Source organism: Oncorhynchus kisutch, linkage group LG18, assembly GCF_002021735.2.
Source record: "Oncorhynchus kisutch isolate 150728-3 linkage group LG18, Okis_V2, whole genome shotgun sequence".
In the NCBI taxonomy this organism is placed as follows: domain Eukaryota; kingdom Metazoa; phylum Chordata; class Actinopteri; order Salmoniformes; family Salmonidae; genus Oncorhynchus; species Oncorhynchus kisutch.
The window spans coordinates 9,109,966-9,123,742 of record NC_034191.2 but is presented as its reverse complement, the minus strand read 5'-3'; the positions used below and the strand labels follow the sequence as shown (position 1 = coordinate 9,123,742).

At 45.2% G+C, this 13,777-nt stretch overlaps 2 protein-coding genes across 3 annotated transcripts in view; one reads left to right on the top strand and one right to left on the bottom strand.

Moving 5' to 3' along the window:
* The first annotated feature begins 1,584 nt into the window (after positions 1–1,584).
* LOC109885635 (translocon-associated protein subunit gamma) lies at positions 1,585–5,139 on the top strand. Its single transcript, XM_031796507.1, has 5 exons — positions 1,585–1,915; positions 2,371–2,497; positions 2,640–2,738; positions 3,951–4,082; positions 4,592–5,139. The coding sequence occupies exons 1-5, from the start codon at positions 1,783–1,785 to the stop codon at positions 4,656–4,658; spliced, it is 558 nt and encodes a 185-aa protein (XP_031652367.1). The 5' UTR covers positions 1,585–1,782; the 3' UTR covers positions 4,659–5,139.
* A 1,540-nt stretch (positions 5,140–6,679) lies between these two features.
* kcnab1a (potassium voltage-gated channel subfamily A regulatory beta subunit 1a) overlaps positions 6,680–13,777 on the bottom strand; it is a 205,656-nt gene continuing 198,558 nt past the window's right edge. For both annotated transcript variants that reach the window (XM_031796436.1, XM_031796437.1), the window contains exons 10-14: positions 10,354–10,474; positions 9,920–10,014; positions 9,238–9,358; positions 8,946–9,034; positions 6,680–8,691 (exon numbers count right to left, since the gene is read on the bottom strand). In XM_031796436.1, coding sequence (XP_031652296.1) covers positions 8,602–8,691; positions 8,946–9,034; positions 9,238–9,358; positions 9,920–10,014; positions 10,354–10,474 — 516 coding nt within the window. In that variant the 3' untranslated portion in view covers positions 6,680–8,601. The remainder of the gene's footprint in view (positions 8,692–8,945; positions 9,035–9,237; positions 9,359–9,919; positions 10,015–10,353; positions 10,475–13,777) is intronic.

Sequence of the window (13,777 nt, the reverse complement as noted above, 5' to 3'; positions counted from 1 at the left end):
AGAGTTCCATGTAGTCATGGCTCTATGTAGTACTGTGGAATAGAGTTCCATGTAGTCATGGCTCTATGTAGTACTGTGGAATAGAGTTCCATGTAGTCATGGCTCTATGTAGTACTGTGGAATAGAGTTCCATGTAGTAATGGCTCTATGTAGTACTGTGGAATAGAGTTCCATGTAGTCATGGCTCTATGCAGTACTGTGGAATAGAGTTCCATGTAGTAATGGCTCTATGTAGTACTGTGGAATAGAGTTCCATGTAGTCATGGCTCTATGTAGTACTGTGGAATAGAGTTCCATGTAGTCATGGCTCTATGCAGTACTGTGGAATAGAGTTCCATGTAGTCATGGCTCTATGTAGTACTGTGGAATAGAGTTCCATGTAGTCATGGCTCTATGTAGTACTGTGGAATAGAGTTCCATGTAGTCATGGCTCTATGTAGTACTGTGGAATAGAGTTCCATGTAGTCATGGCTCTATGTAGTACTGTGGAATAGAGTTCCATGTAGTCATGGCTCTATGTAGTACTGTGGAATAGAGTTCCATGTAGTCATGGCTCTATGTAGTACTGTGGAATAGAGTTCCATGTAGTCATGGCTCTATGTAGTACTGTGGAATAGAGTTCCATGTAGTCATGGCTCTATGTTGTACTGTGGAATAGAGTTCCATGTAGTCATGGCTCTATGTAGTACTGTGGAATAGAGTTCCATGGAGTCATGGCTCTATGTAGTACTGTGGAATAGAGTTCCATGTAGTCATGGCTCTATGTAGTACTGTGGGATAGAGTTCCATGTAGTCATGGCTCTATGTAGTACTGTGGAATAGAGTTCCATGTAGTCATGGCTCTATGTAGTACTGTGGAATAGAGTTCCATGTAGTCATGGCTCTATGTAGTACTGTGGAATAGAGTTCCATGTAGTCATGGCTCTATGTAGTACTGTGGAATAGAGATCCATGTAGTCATGGCTCTATGTAGTACTGTGGAATAGAGTTCCATGTAGTCATGGCTCTATGCAGTACTGTGGAATAGAGTTCCATGTAGTAATGGCTCTATGTAGTACTGTGGAATAGAGTTCCATGTAGTCATGGCTCTATGTAGTACTGTGGAATAGAGTTCCATGTAGTCATGGCTCTATGCAGTACTGTGGAATAGAGTTCCATGTAGTCATGGCTCTATGTAGTACTGTGGAATAGAGTTCCATGTAGTCATGGCTCTATGTAGTACTGTGGAATAGAGTTCCATGTAGTCATGGCTCTCTGTAGTACTACACCTCTGGTGTCATGTCTTGTGGGGTATGCATGGGTGTCTGAGCTGTGTGCTAGTAGTTTAAACACACAGCTCGGTATATCCAGCTTGTCAACACTTCTTACAAAAAACAAGTAGTGATGACGTCAATCTCTCTGAGGGTAAAAGGTGGGGTGCAACACAACAGTAGGAATGTGTTCTTAATGTTTTGTACACTCTGTCGATCGGGTATTTATTACACTATTTGACCATAGATGAAGAGTGTCCTCTGGTGGTATGTTTAATCAATTTGTTTTCGTCATCTTTCTTTTCTTTTCAACAACCAGAACAGTAGGTGGCAATGTTCATCCTTTCCAAGTGCGATGGTCAAGGAGATCCTCACTGAAGAAAACTACAGCGACAACTTCCGTTCTAAAGACAGCTATTTCCGTGTTTGAGCTGACGCGTCGTTAGCGTTTTTTCAAACCAGTTCTGTTCTTACGTGTCAGTCTTTTTTTTTCTCACCGTAGAGCAAGAAACGGACCGGTCACTTCGGAACAATGGCACCTAAAGGTAGCAGCAAACAGCAATCCGAGGAAGACCTACTCCTCCAGGACTTCAGCCGAAACCTGTCTGCAAAGTCCTCCGCGCTTTTCTACGGAAATGCGCTAATTGTGTCCGCAATTCCCATTTGTAAGTAGCAAGGCCGGACTTCTAATGTATCATAGATGCATTGGATGGATATTCGACTACCGGTAGCAAGACATCTTTTTACCTAACATAACTAACTTACGTGACATATATATATATATATATATATATATATAACTAGGTTTGCTAAACATCCTATTCATCCACTGGTTAATATATGTTACCCTGTTACTGTAACGTTTGTTACCTAGTTAGTATATGCCAGGTGAAGTTGTCTAGTTAGCTAGTTAAAGTTACTCGCTGATATTGATATTGTGGTTGTGTTGGTTATTAGCTACGTTATCCTAGACTTGATTAGCTAACAGGCACGTCATTGTGGGTCACTAACGTTAGCTATTCTGTTCACTGTGGCACTACTATGTAATACTAACGATCATAGACAGAGTGTGAACTGTTGTGACCCTCCCTGTTTGTGGTCTCCCCTTGTTGTGGTTCAGGGCTGTTCTGGAGGATCTGGCACATGGACCTGGTCCAGTCAGCGGTCCTGTATGGTGTCATGACACTGGTCAGCACCTACCTGGTGGCCTTCGCCTACAAAAACGTCAAGTTCGTCCTCAAACACAAGTAAGTTTATCATACAAACATGAACACTTACTTAAAACTATGGCCTCCGTGTTCTGCAATGCTTGGCAGTATGGTGAGTTTGTCATCGATCTGTAGTAGGTCGGTACCTAACTTCTAAATGTGCCTTATCTCTTGACCACAGAGTTGCCCAGAAGCGAGAGGATGCTGTCTCCAAGGAGGTGACAAGGAAACTCTCTGAGGCTGACAATCGCAAGATGTCACGCAAGGAGAAGGATGAGAGGTCAGTCTGCCAGCCAGTCTGTGATTGGACAGATAACATGTCAATCACTCCTGAGTGGGTTACTGAGTTCTCTAGAAGACATTTCTTCTGTTTAAGTGAGTGGTCTCACTTAAACAGCTATCCTGGGTACCAGCCTGTTTCTGGTCTCTTTAATATAGTCTAGTCCAGCCTGTTTCTGGTCTCTTTAATATAGCCTGGGTACCAGTCTGTTTCTGGTCTCTTTAATATAGTCTAGTCCAGCCTGTTTGTGGTCTCTTTAATATAGTCTAGTCCAGCCTGTTTCTGGTCTCTTTAATATAGTCTAGTCCAGCCTGTTTCTGGTCTCTTTAATATAGTCTAGTCCAGCCTGTTTCTGGTCTCTTTAATATAGTCTAGTCCAGCCTGTTTGTGGTCTCTTTAATATAGTCTAGTCCAGCCTGTTTCTGGTCTCTTTAATATAGTCTAGTCCAGCCTGTTTGTGGTCTCTTTAATATAGCCTGGGTACCAGCCTGTTTGTGGTCTCTTTAATATAGCCTGGGTACCAGTCTGTTTCTGGTCTCTTTAATATAGCCTGGGTACCAGTCTGTTTCTGGTCTCTTTAATATAGCCTGGGTACCAGTCTGTTTCTGGTCTCTTTAATATAGCCTGGGTACCAGTCTGTTTCTGGTCTCTTTAATATAGCCTGGGTACCAGTCTGTTTCTGGTCTCTTTAATATAGCCTGGGTACCAGTCTGTTTCTGGTCTCTTTAATATAGCCTGGGTTCCCGGATTGTTTCTGGCCTCTTTAATATTGCTTGGGTTCCCGGATTGTTTCTGGCCTCTTTAATATTGCTTGGGTTCCCGGATTGTTTCTGGCCTCTTTAATATTGTCTAGTCCAGCCTGTTTCTGGCCTCTTTAATATTGCTTGGGTTCCCGGATTGTTTCTGGTCTCTTTAATATAGCCTGGTTACCAGTCTGTGTCTGGTCTCTTTAATATTGTCTAGTCCAGCCTGTTTCTGGTATCTTTAATATAGCCTGGTTTCCCGGATTGTTTCTGGTCTCTTTAATATAGCCTGGGGGCCAGTCTGTTTCTGGCAACTCCTTACCGACTTTACATGTAAAATGGCTTGACAACAGAGTAGGTAAAAGCACAAACAGGTCTGGGACCAGGCTACCAAACAGCATGCTTACCCATTTAAACCCTGTTCTCAAGTACATGCACAAATGGTTGAACTCTTCCTTCCCCATGTTAGGATCCTGTGGAAAAAGAACGAGGTAGCTGACTATGAGGCCACCACCTTCTCTATCTTCTACAACAACACTCTGTTTCTGGTCCTCGTCATCATCGCCTCCTTCTTCCTGCTGAAGAACTTCAACCCTACTGTGTATCCCATTTAAGCATTTCATCATCATCATTTCACTAGACAGGTAAAGTTCCAGTAGGAACTATGGGTGCTTTACTAAAGCTGAAAATAGATGAATGTTCCTTCACTAAATGATTGAGGCTTGACTCACATCCTGGCATTCTCATTGTCCTGTTGTGATGTAGTACTCGTAGAGGAAACGTCTTTGCTTATTCATTGGCTAGGCCACAGACTACAGCCAATCACAAGTTGGTTCGAGTACAGATTTTGTATTGAATCTTCAGGTTGCCACAGCTATATTCTATGTACATGTCTGGATTGCTGTTTACCTCTGGCTGAAACATGTCTGAGGAGTGTGTGTGTGGGGTTGAGTGGAGATGCTGAAATCTGTGTGTGTAGGAGATTCTTATTGCTCACCCATATACTATAAGTACGGTATGTAGCTAAACCTGAAGCGTTATTCCCTCACACTAGTTGCCTGCCATTTCCTCCCAGGTATCTTTTTTTTCCCTTAACCCATTGTTCCCCAGTAACTACATCCTGTCCATCAGTGCCTCATCTGGCCTCATCGCCCTGCTGTCCACTGGATCCAAGTAAAGGAGGAAAGAAAGAAATGAACAACTGAGAAGAGGAGGGTTTGGGTCAGGGAGGGCTGGGGTGAAGCTAGGAGGAGGGTTTGGGTCAGGGAGGGCTGGGGTGAAGCTAGGAGGGGGGTTTGGGTCAGGGAGGGCTGGGGTGAAGCTAGGAGGAGGGTTTGGGTCAGGGAGGGCTGGGGTGAAGCTAGGAGGGGGGTTTCGGTCAGGGAGGGCTGGGGTGAAGCTAGGAGGAGGGAATGGGGTTTCGGTCAGGGAGGGCTGGGGTGAAGCTAGGAGGAGGGAATGGGGTTTGGGTCAGGGATGGCTGGGGTGAAGCTTGGATATTTTTTTGTAATGATTGAGAGAAGGAGAATTAAAATAATAATCATATAATTTCAGCTGTAAGTCTTCATGAAATGCATGATCAAATGTCTGGAGGTCACTCCAGGTCAGGTCACTCTGTCCTTCACTTTTTGTACTAATTAAAGTGGCCAGATCAAGAACCAGTGTGTGTGGTTATTATTATCAATCACCAAATAATCAGAAAACTGATTTACATTTCCAGGAATGAAACGCCAATAGATTTCATCATCATTGTGCATTTATTAATGAAGTGTCATATTCATTTTTTCACTGAATGAGAATATAAACACATCAGGTGTTTTCATGAGCTGAAATAGATCCCAGAAATGTTCCATATACACAAAAAGCTTCTTTCTCTCATGTGGCAAATTTGTTTACCTCTCTGTTAGTGAGCATTTCTCCCTTGCCAAGATAATCCTTCCACCTGAAAGGTGTGGCATATCAAGAAGCTGATTCAACAGCATGATCATTACACAGGTGCACCTTGTGCTGGTTTTTTTTCACACAACACAATGTCATGTTTTGAGGGAGTGTGCAATTGGCATGTTGACTGCAAAAATGTTGCCAGAGAATTCAATGTTAATTTCTCTACTATAAACTGCCTCCGTTGTTTTAGAGAATTTGGCAGTACGTCCAACCGGCCTCATAACACAGACCACGTGTGTGGTGTTGTGTAGGTGAGAGGTTTTCTGAGTGTCCCATGGTGTAGTTATGGTATGGACACGCATAAGCTACGGACTAAACACAATTGCATTTTATAGATGGCAATTTTAATGCACAAAACATACTGTGACGAGATCCTGAGTCCCATTGTCATGGGGCGGCAGGGTAGCCTAGTGGTTAGTGCTTTGGACTAGTAACCGGAAGGTTGCAAGTTCAAACCCCCGAGCTGACAAGGTACAAATCTGTCGTTCTGCCCCTGAACAGGCAGTTAACCCACTGTTCCTAGGCCGTTTATTCTTAACTGACTTGCCTGGTTAAATAAAGGTTAAAAAAAAAGCATGATAATGCACAGCCCCATGTCGCAAGGATCTGTACACAATTCCTGCAAGCTGAAAATGTCCCAGTTCTTCCATCGCCTGCATACTCGCCAGACATGTCACCCATCGAGCATGTTTGGGATGCTCTGTATCCCAGACATGTCACCCGTCGAGCATGTTTGGGATGCTCTGTATCCCAGACATGTCACCCGTCGAGCATGTTTGGGATGCTCTGTGTCTACGACAGCGTGTTCCAGTTCCCGCCAATATCCAGCAACTCCGCACAGCCATTGAAAAGGTGTGAGACGACGTTACACATCTGCATGAGGCGTGTAAATGGTGGTTACACCCAGATACTGACTGGTTTTCTGATCCAACACCTTTTATCTGTGACAGATGCATATCAGTATTCCCAGTCATATGAAATCCATAGATTAGGGACTAATCATTTTTTTCTTTTCTTCAATTGACTGATTTCCGTGTATGTACTGTTACTCGGTCAAATCTGAAATTGTTGCGTGTTGAGTTTATATTATTGTTATATATATATATATATACTATTTACAGAGAGGTCACTCTTCTCATGGCAGGATAGGAAATATGTACATTAATGATCAGGATAGATGGATGGACACTGATGTTCATGTCAGTAATATAGTTCAGGGTGTCCTAAACTCAGCCCCCCACCCACCCACCCACCCACCCACGGGTGCACGTTCTGGTTTTTGCCCGAGCACCACACAGCTAATTCAAATAGCCAACTCCTCGTCAAGCTGTGATGATTTGAATTAACTGTGTAGTGCTAGGGCAGAAGAACAGAAAATGGTATAGTTGGTAAATCCTCTCTTCTGATAACTTTAGATACTGTAGAAAAAAACACTTTTATAACAGTCTGATATGTTTTAATACAGTAGTTTACATTGTCAGTCTGGGCTAAATGGTTAAACGCAGGAGCAGAGCTGGACTTGGATCAGCACCAAACAGCCATGGATGTATTGTGCTGCTGAGTGAGGAGAAACAGTACAACACTATTCACACAATACTTATAGGTTCTTTAGAGAATACTTATAGGTTCTTTAGAGAATACTTATAGGTTCTTTATAGAATACTTATAGGTTCTTTATAGAATACTTATAGGTTCTTTATAGAATACTTATAGGTTCTTTATAGAATAATTATAGGTTCTTTATAGAATACTTATAGGTAGTTTTTAGGTTATTTATAGAATATTTCTAGGTTATTTCTAGAATACTTTAGTTTCATCTGCAACAAAGGGGACTTGAGGTCTGTTTTGCTTACGTTACAAGGTTTGCCCCATAAAGTTTAATACTGTATATACACCCCTGAAAGACGAAAAACATTCTAACCCACAGAAGAAACTTATTTTCACGTACTATTATAGAATAGATATAGGCCTTTACATCTTTCTAAATACTTCACCTATCTTACACATTAACTAACAAGCAACACCCACAGGTAACATTGGTCTGGTTGGAAGGTTATGTCACAGAGTGGCTTGTGCTATCCCAGATTCCCGTCAGCAACTAAAGATGCAGGTTCATATTATAGGCAGGAGGAGGAGAGGCAGGATTCTCCTCTATGGATGCAGACAGAGAGCATACAGTACAGTACAGGAGGCCCCCTGCTCACTCAGACAGGCACTATACAGAACAGTAGGCCACTGGGAGAATCTTAATTGCATTTCCTTGCCTCCCCGCGTCTGCTTTCCTCTCCTCCTTCTCAAAACGTATTGGATGAGAAAGTCAGAGGTCCCGCCCCTCGAACATTCTCCTCCAATGGGTTTTGAGAAGGAGGCGAGGAGAGAGGATGAAAGGAGTCAAGGGGAGAATCTCAATTACATACTCCTCGCCTCCTCTCTCCTCTCCTCCTTCTCAAAACCCATTGGATGAGAAAGCCAGGGGTCTCTCCCCTCTGACCTTCTCCTCCAATGGGTTTTGAGAAGTTGGTGAGGAGAGAGGATGCGAGGAGAATGGAATTGAGATTCTCCCAAGGAAAATGCAAATGAGATTCTCCTGCGCTCTCTCACTAATAATCTATTGAAGATATTGGATAGCAGTTTCTCATACGACCAGATGGGGGGCGACAACATGCACATTCTTCCCCTCACAGACAGAACAAAGGCCTGTCGCCTGAAACTCACTTTCCCAGGGTGCTCTGCTTTGCGAGGTCAAACGGTGGTCAAATGCAGAATACTGGCTTGAAGAGAGGAGTTTGTTTTCAAAATGCATTGTGAAAGACGTTTACGGTATATTCTAAGTTTTATCCCCTTTCTGTGTTGTTTTGTACAATGTGCCTTTGAAGAGAAAATCCAGGCACATCAGAGAGAGGAAGCATGCATCTACATGGTTAATAAACTCAGGAGACAGAGAATCTACTGATAAGAGTAAGCTGAGCTGAAAGCTGTTCTAGGCAGAGGGTTAGCAGGGTTAGGCTGAACTGAGCTCGGTTACACTGGACTAAGAAGGCTGGGGCTGAGCTGAGCAGGCCTGAACTGGGCTGGGATTAGACTGAGCTGAAACCCCATGGAGGCTGAGCCCAGATGGTTGGTGGAACTGGATCCACAGTGGTTGTACAGTAGTGGTTCTGCTTCCTCCTGGGTGTCTAGGAGCGATACTCCTTCTTACTGTACGGCTTGTTCTCCAGTATGTGATCGATTTCCGACACCACATGAGACGTCATTTTTGGAAGGAACTGTGGAAAATATCAGAACGTGTGAGGACATGTTTTCCTATGTTTTCAGACACACAATGGTCCTGACAAGACCACCAGGAAGACAAAACATTTTATTTTTTCATGTCCTCAATTTGGTAAAATGCTATTTTAGACTTAAGAGTTAAGTTTAGGGTCAGAATTTAGGGTGTGATTTAGGAGTTAGGGAAGATAGGATTTTGAATGGGAATACATTTTTACTCCTCAAAAATGTGTGTGTGTGTGTGTGTTTTTACCTGTATGGCGCCTAGGTTCTCTGTTAGCTGCTCTGGACTGGAGGATCCCAGGAGGACTGAGCTCACCCCCTCATTCCTCAAACACCAGGCTAGGGAAGGAGAGAAGGAAGGAGGGAGGAAATGACAGAGCGGGGGACAATTATGGGTTGTTTAATCTAGTGAGACATTAATGGAATTCCTCATAGAAATGTGAATGTACTGTTGGCATCCACTTGGTGGCGCTCTACCATCATTAATACTAAAGTACTGAAACAAAGTAGTGTTTGTGCGTGCCCATGCTCATCCCTCTCACCCACGGCCAGCTGTGGTAGAGTACAGCCCAGCTTCTCAGCAATGTGTCCCAGCTCCTTCAGCTTAGCCTGCTGTTTCCTCCCATCCTCACTCACTATCTTCTCCTTTAACCACTGGTACGACTGCAGAGGGAGAGAGAGGGAGAGCGAGAGAGAAAGAGAGAAACAGGGAAAGAGAGAAAGAGAGAAAGAGGGAGAGCGACAGGAAAAGAGTGGAGAGGGAGAAGAGAGAGACAGAGAGAAAGAGAGAAAGAGGGAGAGCGACAGGAAAAGAGTGCAGAGGGAGAAGAGAGAGACAGAGAGACAGAGAAAGAGAGAAAGAGAGAGAGGGAAAGAGGGAGAGCGAGAAAGATAGAGAGACAGAGAGAGAGAGAGAGACAGAGAGAGAGAGAGAGAGAGAGAGAGACAGAGAGACAGAGAGAGACAGAGAGAGAGGTGGAAGTGGATCAGGCAGGTCTCTCAAGGCGGTATTCAACATCCGTCCAGGTATCCAGGATGTTGAGAGATGACTTAATGGGTATAAGCGGATGGGCGAAGCCGGGAGCTCTGGCACTCGTTTTTAACCCTTACCTGAACCATCTGGAGTTAATGCCTAAACTTAACCTGAATTTGTACTTTTATTTTTTTAGAAATGTCGGATTCTGCAGTGAGACTGAGAGGTTGTTGAGTGGATACAGGGCCTACCTTCATGGATGCCCTGGAGGTTTCTGGGATGCCGTTCTGGTACTTCCCTGTGATGATGCCACAGGCCAGCGGAGACCACGTCATTGCCCCGACACCTGTCACCATGGAGACCAGAGGGAATGTGGGAACAGAGAGGGAGGGAGGGAGTGAGTGAGTGACAGATAACTGTGAGATCTATTATCACTGTCAATCAGACAGACACCAAACAGACGCTCTGAGGACATCATGAAATCCCCGGGTCTGAACCCCAGCAGATGTTAGGGGAGTGGAGTGCTCAGGAGGACGTTATCATATCACTTTATTACAATCATATAAGGATTGATTATGTATGTATCCACTGTTTAGAACCCTGTAGCAGATGGGAGGATGGTTATGTGAACCTTCAGCATATGTGAGAGAAGTGGGCGTGGCCAGCCTGGATGATTGACACATGCCTATCTTGTGGTAGAGTTCTGGAAGCTGGACCTCCACCTTCTCCCTCTGGAAGAGATGGTACTCAGACTGTTCACACACCGGAGGGATCAGGTTAAACTGTCTGGCCACAGAGTACGCCTCCTATAGATATAATAGATATAGAGATAGAGACAGAGAGACAGAGAGACAGAGAGACACAGAGTGAGAGAGAGAGTGAGAGAGAGAGACAGAGAGACAGAGAGACAGAGAGACAGAGAGACAGAGAGTGAGAGAGAGAGAGAGAGAGAGAGAGAGAGACAGAGAGACAGAGAAACAGAGAGACACAGAGTGAGAGAGAGAGAGAGACAGAGAGACAGAGAGACAGAGAGACAGAGAGACACAGAGAGACACAGAGTGAGAGAGAGAGTGAGAGAGAGAGACAGAGAGACAGAGAGACAGAGAGACAGAGAGTGAGAGAGAGAGAGAGAGAGAGAGAGAGAGAGAGAGAGACAGAGAGACAGAGAGACACAGAGTGAGAGAGAGAGAGAGAGAGAGACAGAGAGACAGAGAGACAGAGAGACACAGAGTGAGAGAGAGAGAGAGAGACAGAGAGACAGAGAGACAGAGAGACACAGAGTGAGAGAGAGAGTGAGAGAGAGAGAGAGAGAGACAGAGAGACACAGAGAGACACAGAGAGACACAGAGTGAGAGAGAGAGAGAGAGAGAGAGAGAGAGAGAGACAGAGAGACAGAGAGACACAGAGTGAGAGAGAGAGAGAGAGAGAGAGAGAGAGAGAGAGAGAGACAGAGAGACACAGAGAGACACAGAGTGAGAGAGAGAGAGAGACAGAGAGACAGAGAGACACAGAGAGACACAGAGTGAGAGAGAGAGAGAGAGAGAGAGAGAGAGACAGAGAGACACAGAGAGACACAGAGAGACACAGAGTGAGAGAGAGAGAGAGAGAGAGAGAGAGACAGAGAGACACAGAGTGAGAGAGAGAGAGAGAGAGAGAGAGAGAGAGAGAGAGACAGAGAGACACAGAGAGACACAGAGTGAGAGAGAGAGAGAGAGAGAGACAGAGAGACAGAGAGACACAGAGAGACACAGAGTGAGAGAGAGAGAGAGAGAGAGAGAGACAGAGAGACACAGAGAGACACAGAGAGACAGAGTGAGAGAGAGAGAGAGAGAGAGAGAGAGAGAGAGAGAGACAGAGAGACAGAGAGACACAGAGAGACACAGAGTGAGAGAGAGAGAGAGAGAGAGAGACAGAGAGACAGAGAGACACAGAGAGACACAGAGTGAGAGAGAGAGAGAGAGAGAGAGAGACAGAGAGACACAGAGTAACACAGAGTGAGAGAGAGAGAAAGAGAGAGAGAGATTTGAGGAGAGGGATCCTAATCAGAATTCATGAATTATACTGTATTCAGCTCATTTAGCTTAGTCTATATTTCACACACCAATTCACTTATCTATGTTTCCATATGTGCGTTTACAAAGAGAAATGCCATAGAAAATACATGTACAGCGCTCATTGCTTTCTTAAGCATTAGCATTAGCATTAGCATTAGCACAACCACTTTTATCTGCTACAGGCTGTGGTGGGTGTGGCTGGTTTGCCTCTCGGCTCTGTTCCCCTGTCTGTGTATACCACTGCATTATAGATGCCGTCTAAATAACAGTGCTTTCATCTGAGCTGCTACGCTACAAAATTCACCCTAATCACAATCAACACAACATCATGTGCAGCGCTTCACACACACTTGCCGAGAACGAGAGGTTGTTGACTACAGAAAATCCTGAGGATGCTTTAGCAATCAGTCATTATCAGGCTTTTTTCAGGAAATGTAGTTAGCCACCACCTCTCCTATCCTCCCCCTTCTCCTCCAAATTAGCCAGGACATAAAAAGGTCCACAGACAGCCAGCCTGTTTCCCCCCCAGTTTCCCTGTTATTCAGCACACAAACAAGAGGCTCCGAGGCTCTCTCCGAGGCTCTCTCCGAGGCTCTCTCTGAAGGCTGTCTCTGAAGGCTGTCTCTGAAGGCTCTCTCTGAAGGCTCTCTCTGAAGGCTCTCTCTGAAGGCTCTCTCTGAAGGCTCTCTCTGAGATTCTGAGGCTCTCTCGGAGGCTGTCTTGGAGGCTCGCTCCGAGGTTCTCTCTGAGGTTCTGAGGCTCTCTTGGAGGCTCGCTCCGAGGCTCTCTCTGAGGTTCTGAGGCTCTCTTGGAGGCTCGCTCCGAGGCTCTCTCTGAGATTCTGAGGCTCTCTCTGAGATTCTGAGGCTCTCTCTGAGATTCTGAGGCTCTCTCTGAGGCTCTCTCTGAGGCTCTCTCTGAGGCTCTCTCTGAGATTCTGAGGCTCTCTCTGAGGCTCTCTCTGAGGCTCTCTCTGAGGCTCTCTCCGAGGCTCTCTCTGAGGCTCTCTCTGAGGCTCTCTCTGAGGCTCTCTCGGAGACTCTCTCGGAGGCTCTGAGGCTCTCTCCGAGGCTCTCTCTGAGATTCTGAGGCTCTCTCGGAGGCTCTCTCTGAGGCTCTCTCTGAGGCTCTCTCTGAGGCTCTCTCGGAGGCTCTCTCTGAGGCTCTCTCTGAGGCTCTCTCTGAGGCTCTCTCTGAGGCTCTCTCGGAGGCTCTCTCTGAGGCTCTCTCTGAGGCTCTCTCTGAGGCTCTCTCTGAGGCTCTCTCGGAGGCTCTCTCCGAGGCTCTCTCTGAGGCTCTCTCCGAGGCTCTCTCTGAGGCTCTCTCTGAGGCTCTCTCGGAGGCTCTCTCTGAGGCTCTCTCTGAGGCTCTCTCCGAGGCTCTCTCTGAGGCTCTCTCTGAGGCTCTCTCTGAGGCTCTCTCAGAGGCTCTCTCCGAGGCTCTCTCTGAGGCTCTCTCTGAGGCTCTCTCTGAGGCTCTCTCTGAGGCTCTGTTACTGTAATTTAATTTTATCAACATGTATTCATTAATTTAATTCCCATAATGTATTTTATGAGAATTTGTAAGATTCTTGTTTGCATAAAATAGACGGAGACCAGTCTTTTAAATAATAGGTAACAGAATTTATTCTCGGGGCGCGCTGCCACATCACCACGAGCAACAGTTTATATACAATAACATGACGTCATTTCATTGCTTAACAGAATCCCCTCCTCTCGACCAGGACAAAGGGAACATTAAAAGTTCATTCTGACCCCCCTAGCACACACACAGGACACACAACACAACTGAATTAACGTTTGCCCCCTTAACATTATCGATCACCACTTAGCTGACAGTTCTAATTAACAGAAAACCTAGGAATGCACTCACTGTCTTATCTAAAACACCCCAGAGCTAAGTTTCGTCGGTTCAACCATAGGTTAACTACCTTATCTGTTTACTTAATCCACAACCCATTTCTTTCTTCCTAGTTGGAATGGTGTTCATTAACTTTAATTACTCCTTGTCCGTGTCACACAATCCCTTCTTATGAACTCATATTGTTAATCAGAT

What these genes read in the sequence shown, in the direction of transcription:
- LOC109885635 (XM_031796507.1), top strand. Translation starts at nt 1,783, where the DNA reads ATGGCACCTAAAGGTAGCAGCAAACAGCAATCCGAGGAAGACCTACTC. An exon ending in CGCAAGGAGAAGGATGAGAG is followed by an intron (nt 2,739 to 3,950) that starts GTCAGTCTGCCA and finishes TCCCCATGTTAG; the next exon opens with GATCCTGTGGAAAAAGAACG. An exon ending in AAGAACTTCAACCCTACTGT is followed by an intron (nt 4,083 to 4,591) that starts GTATCCCATTTA and finishes ATTGTTCCCCAG; the next exon opens with TAACTACATCCTGTCCATCA.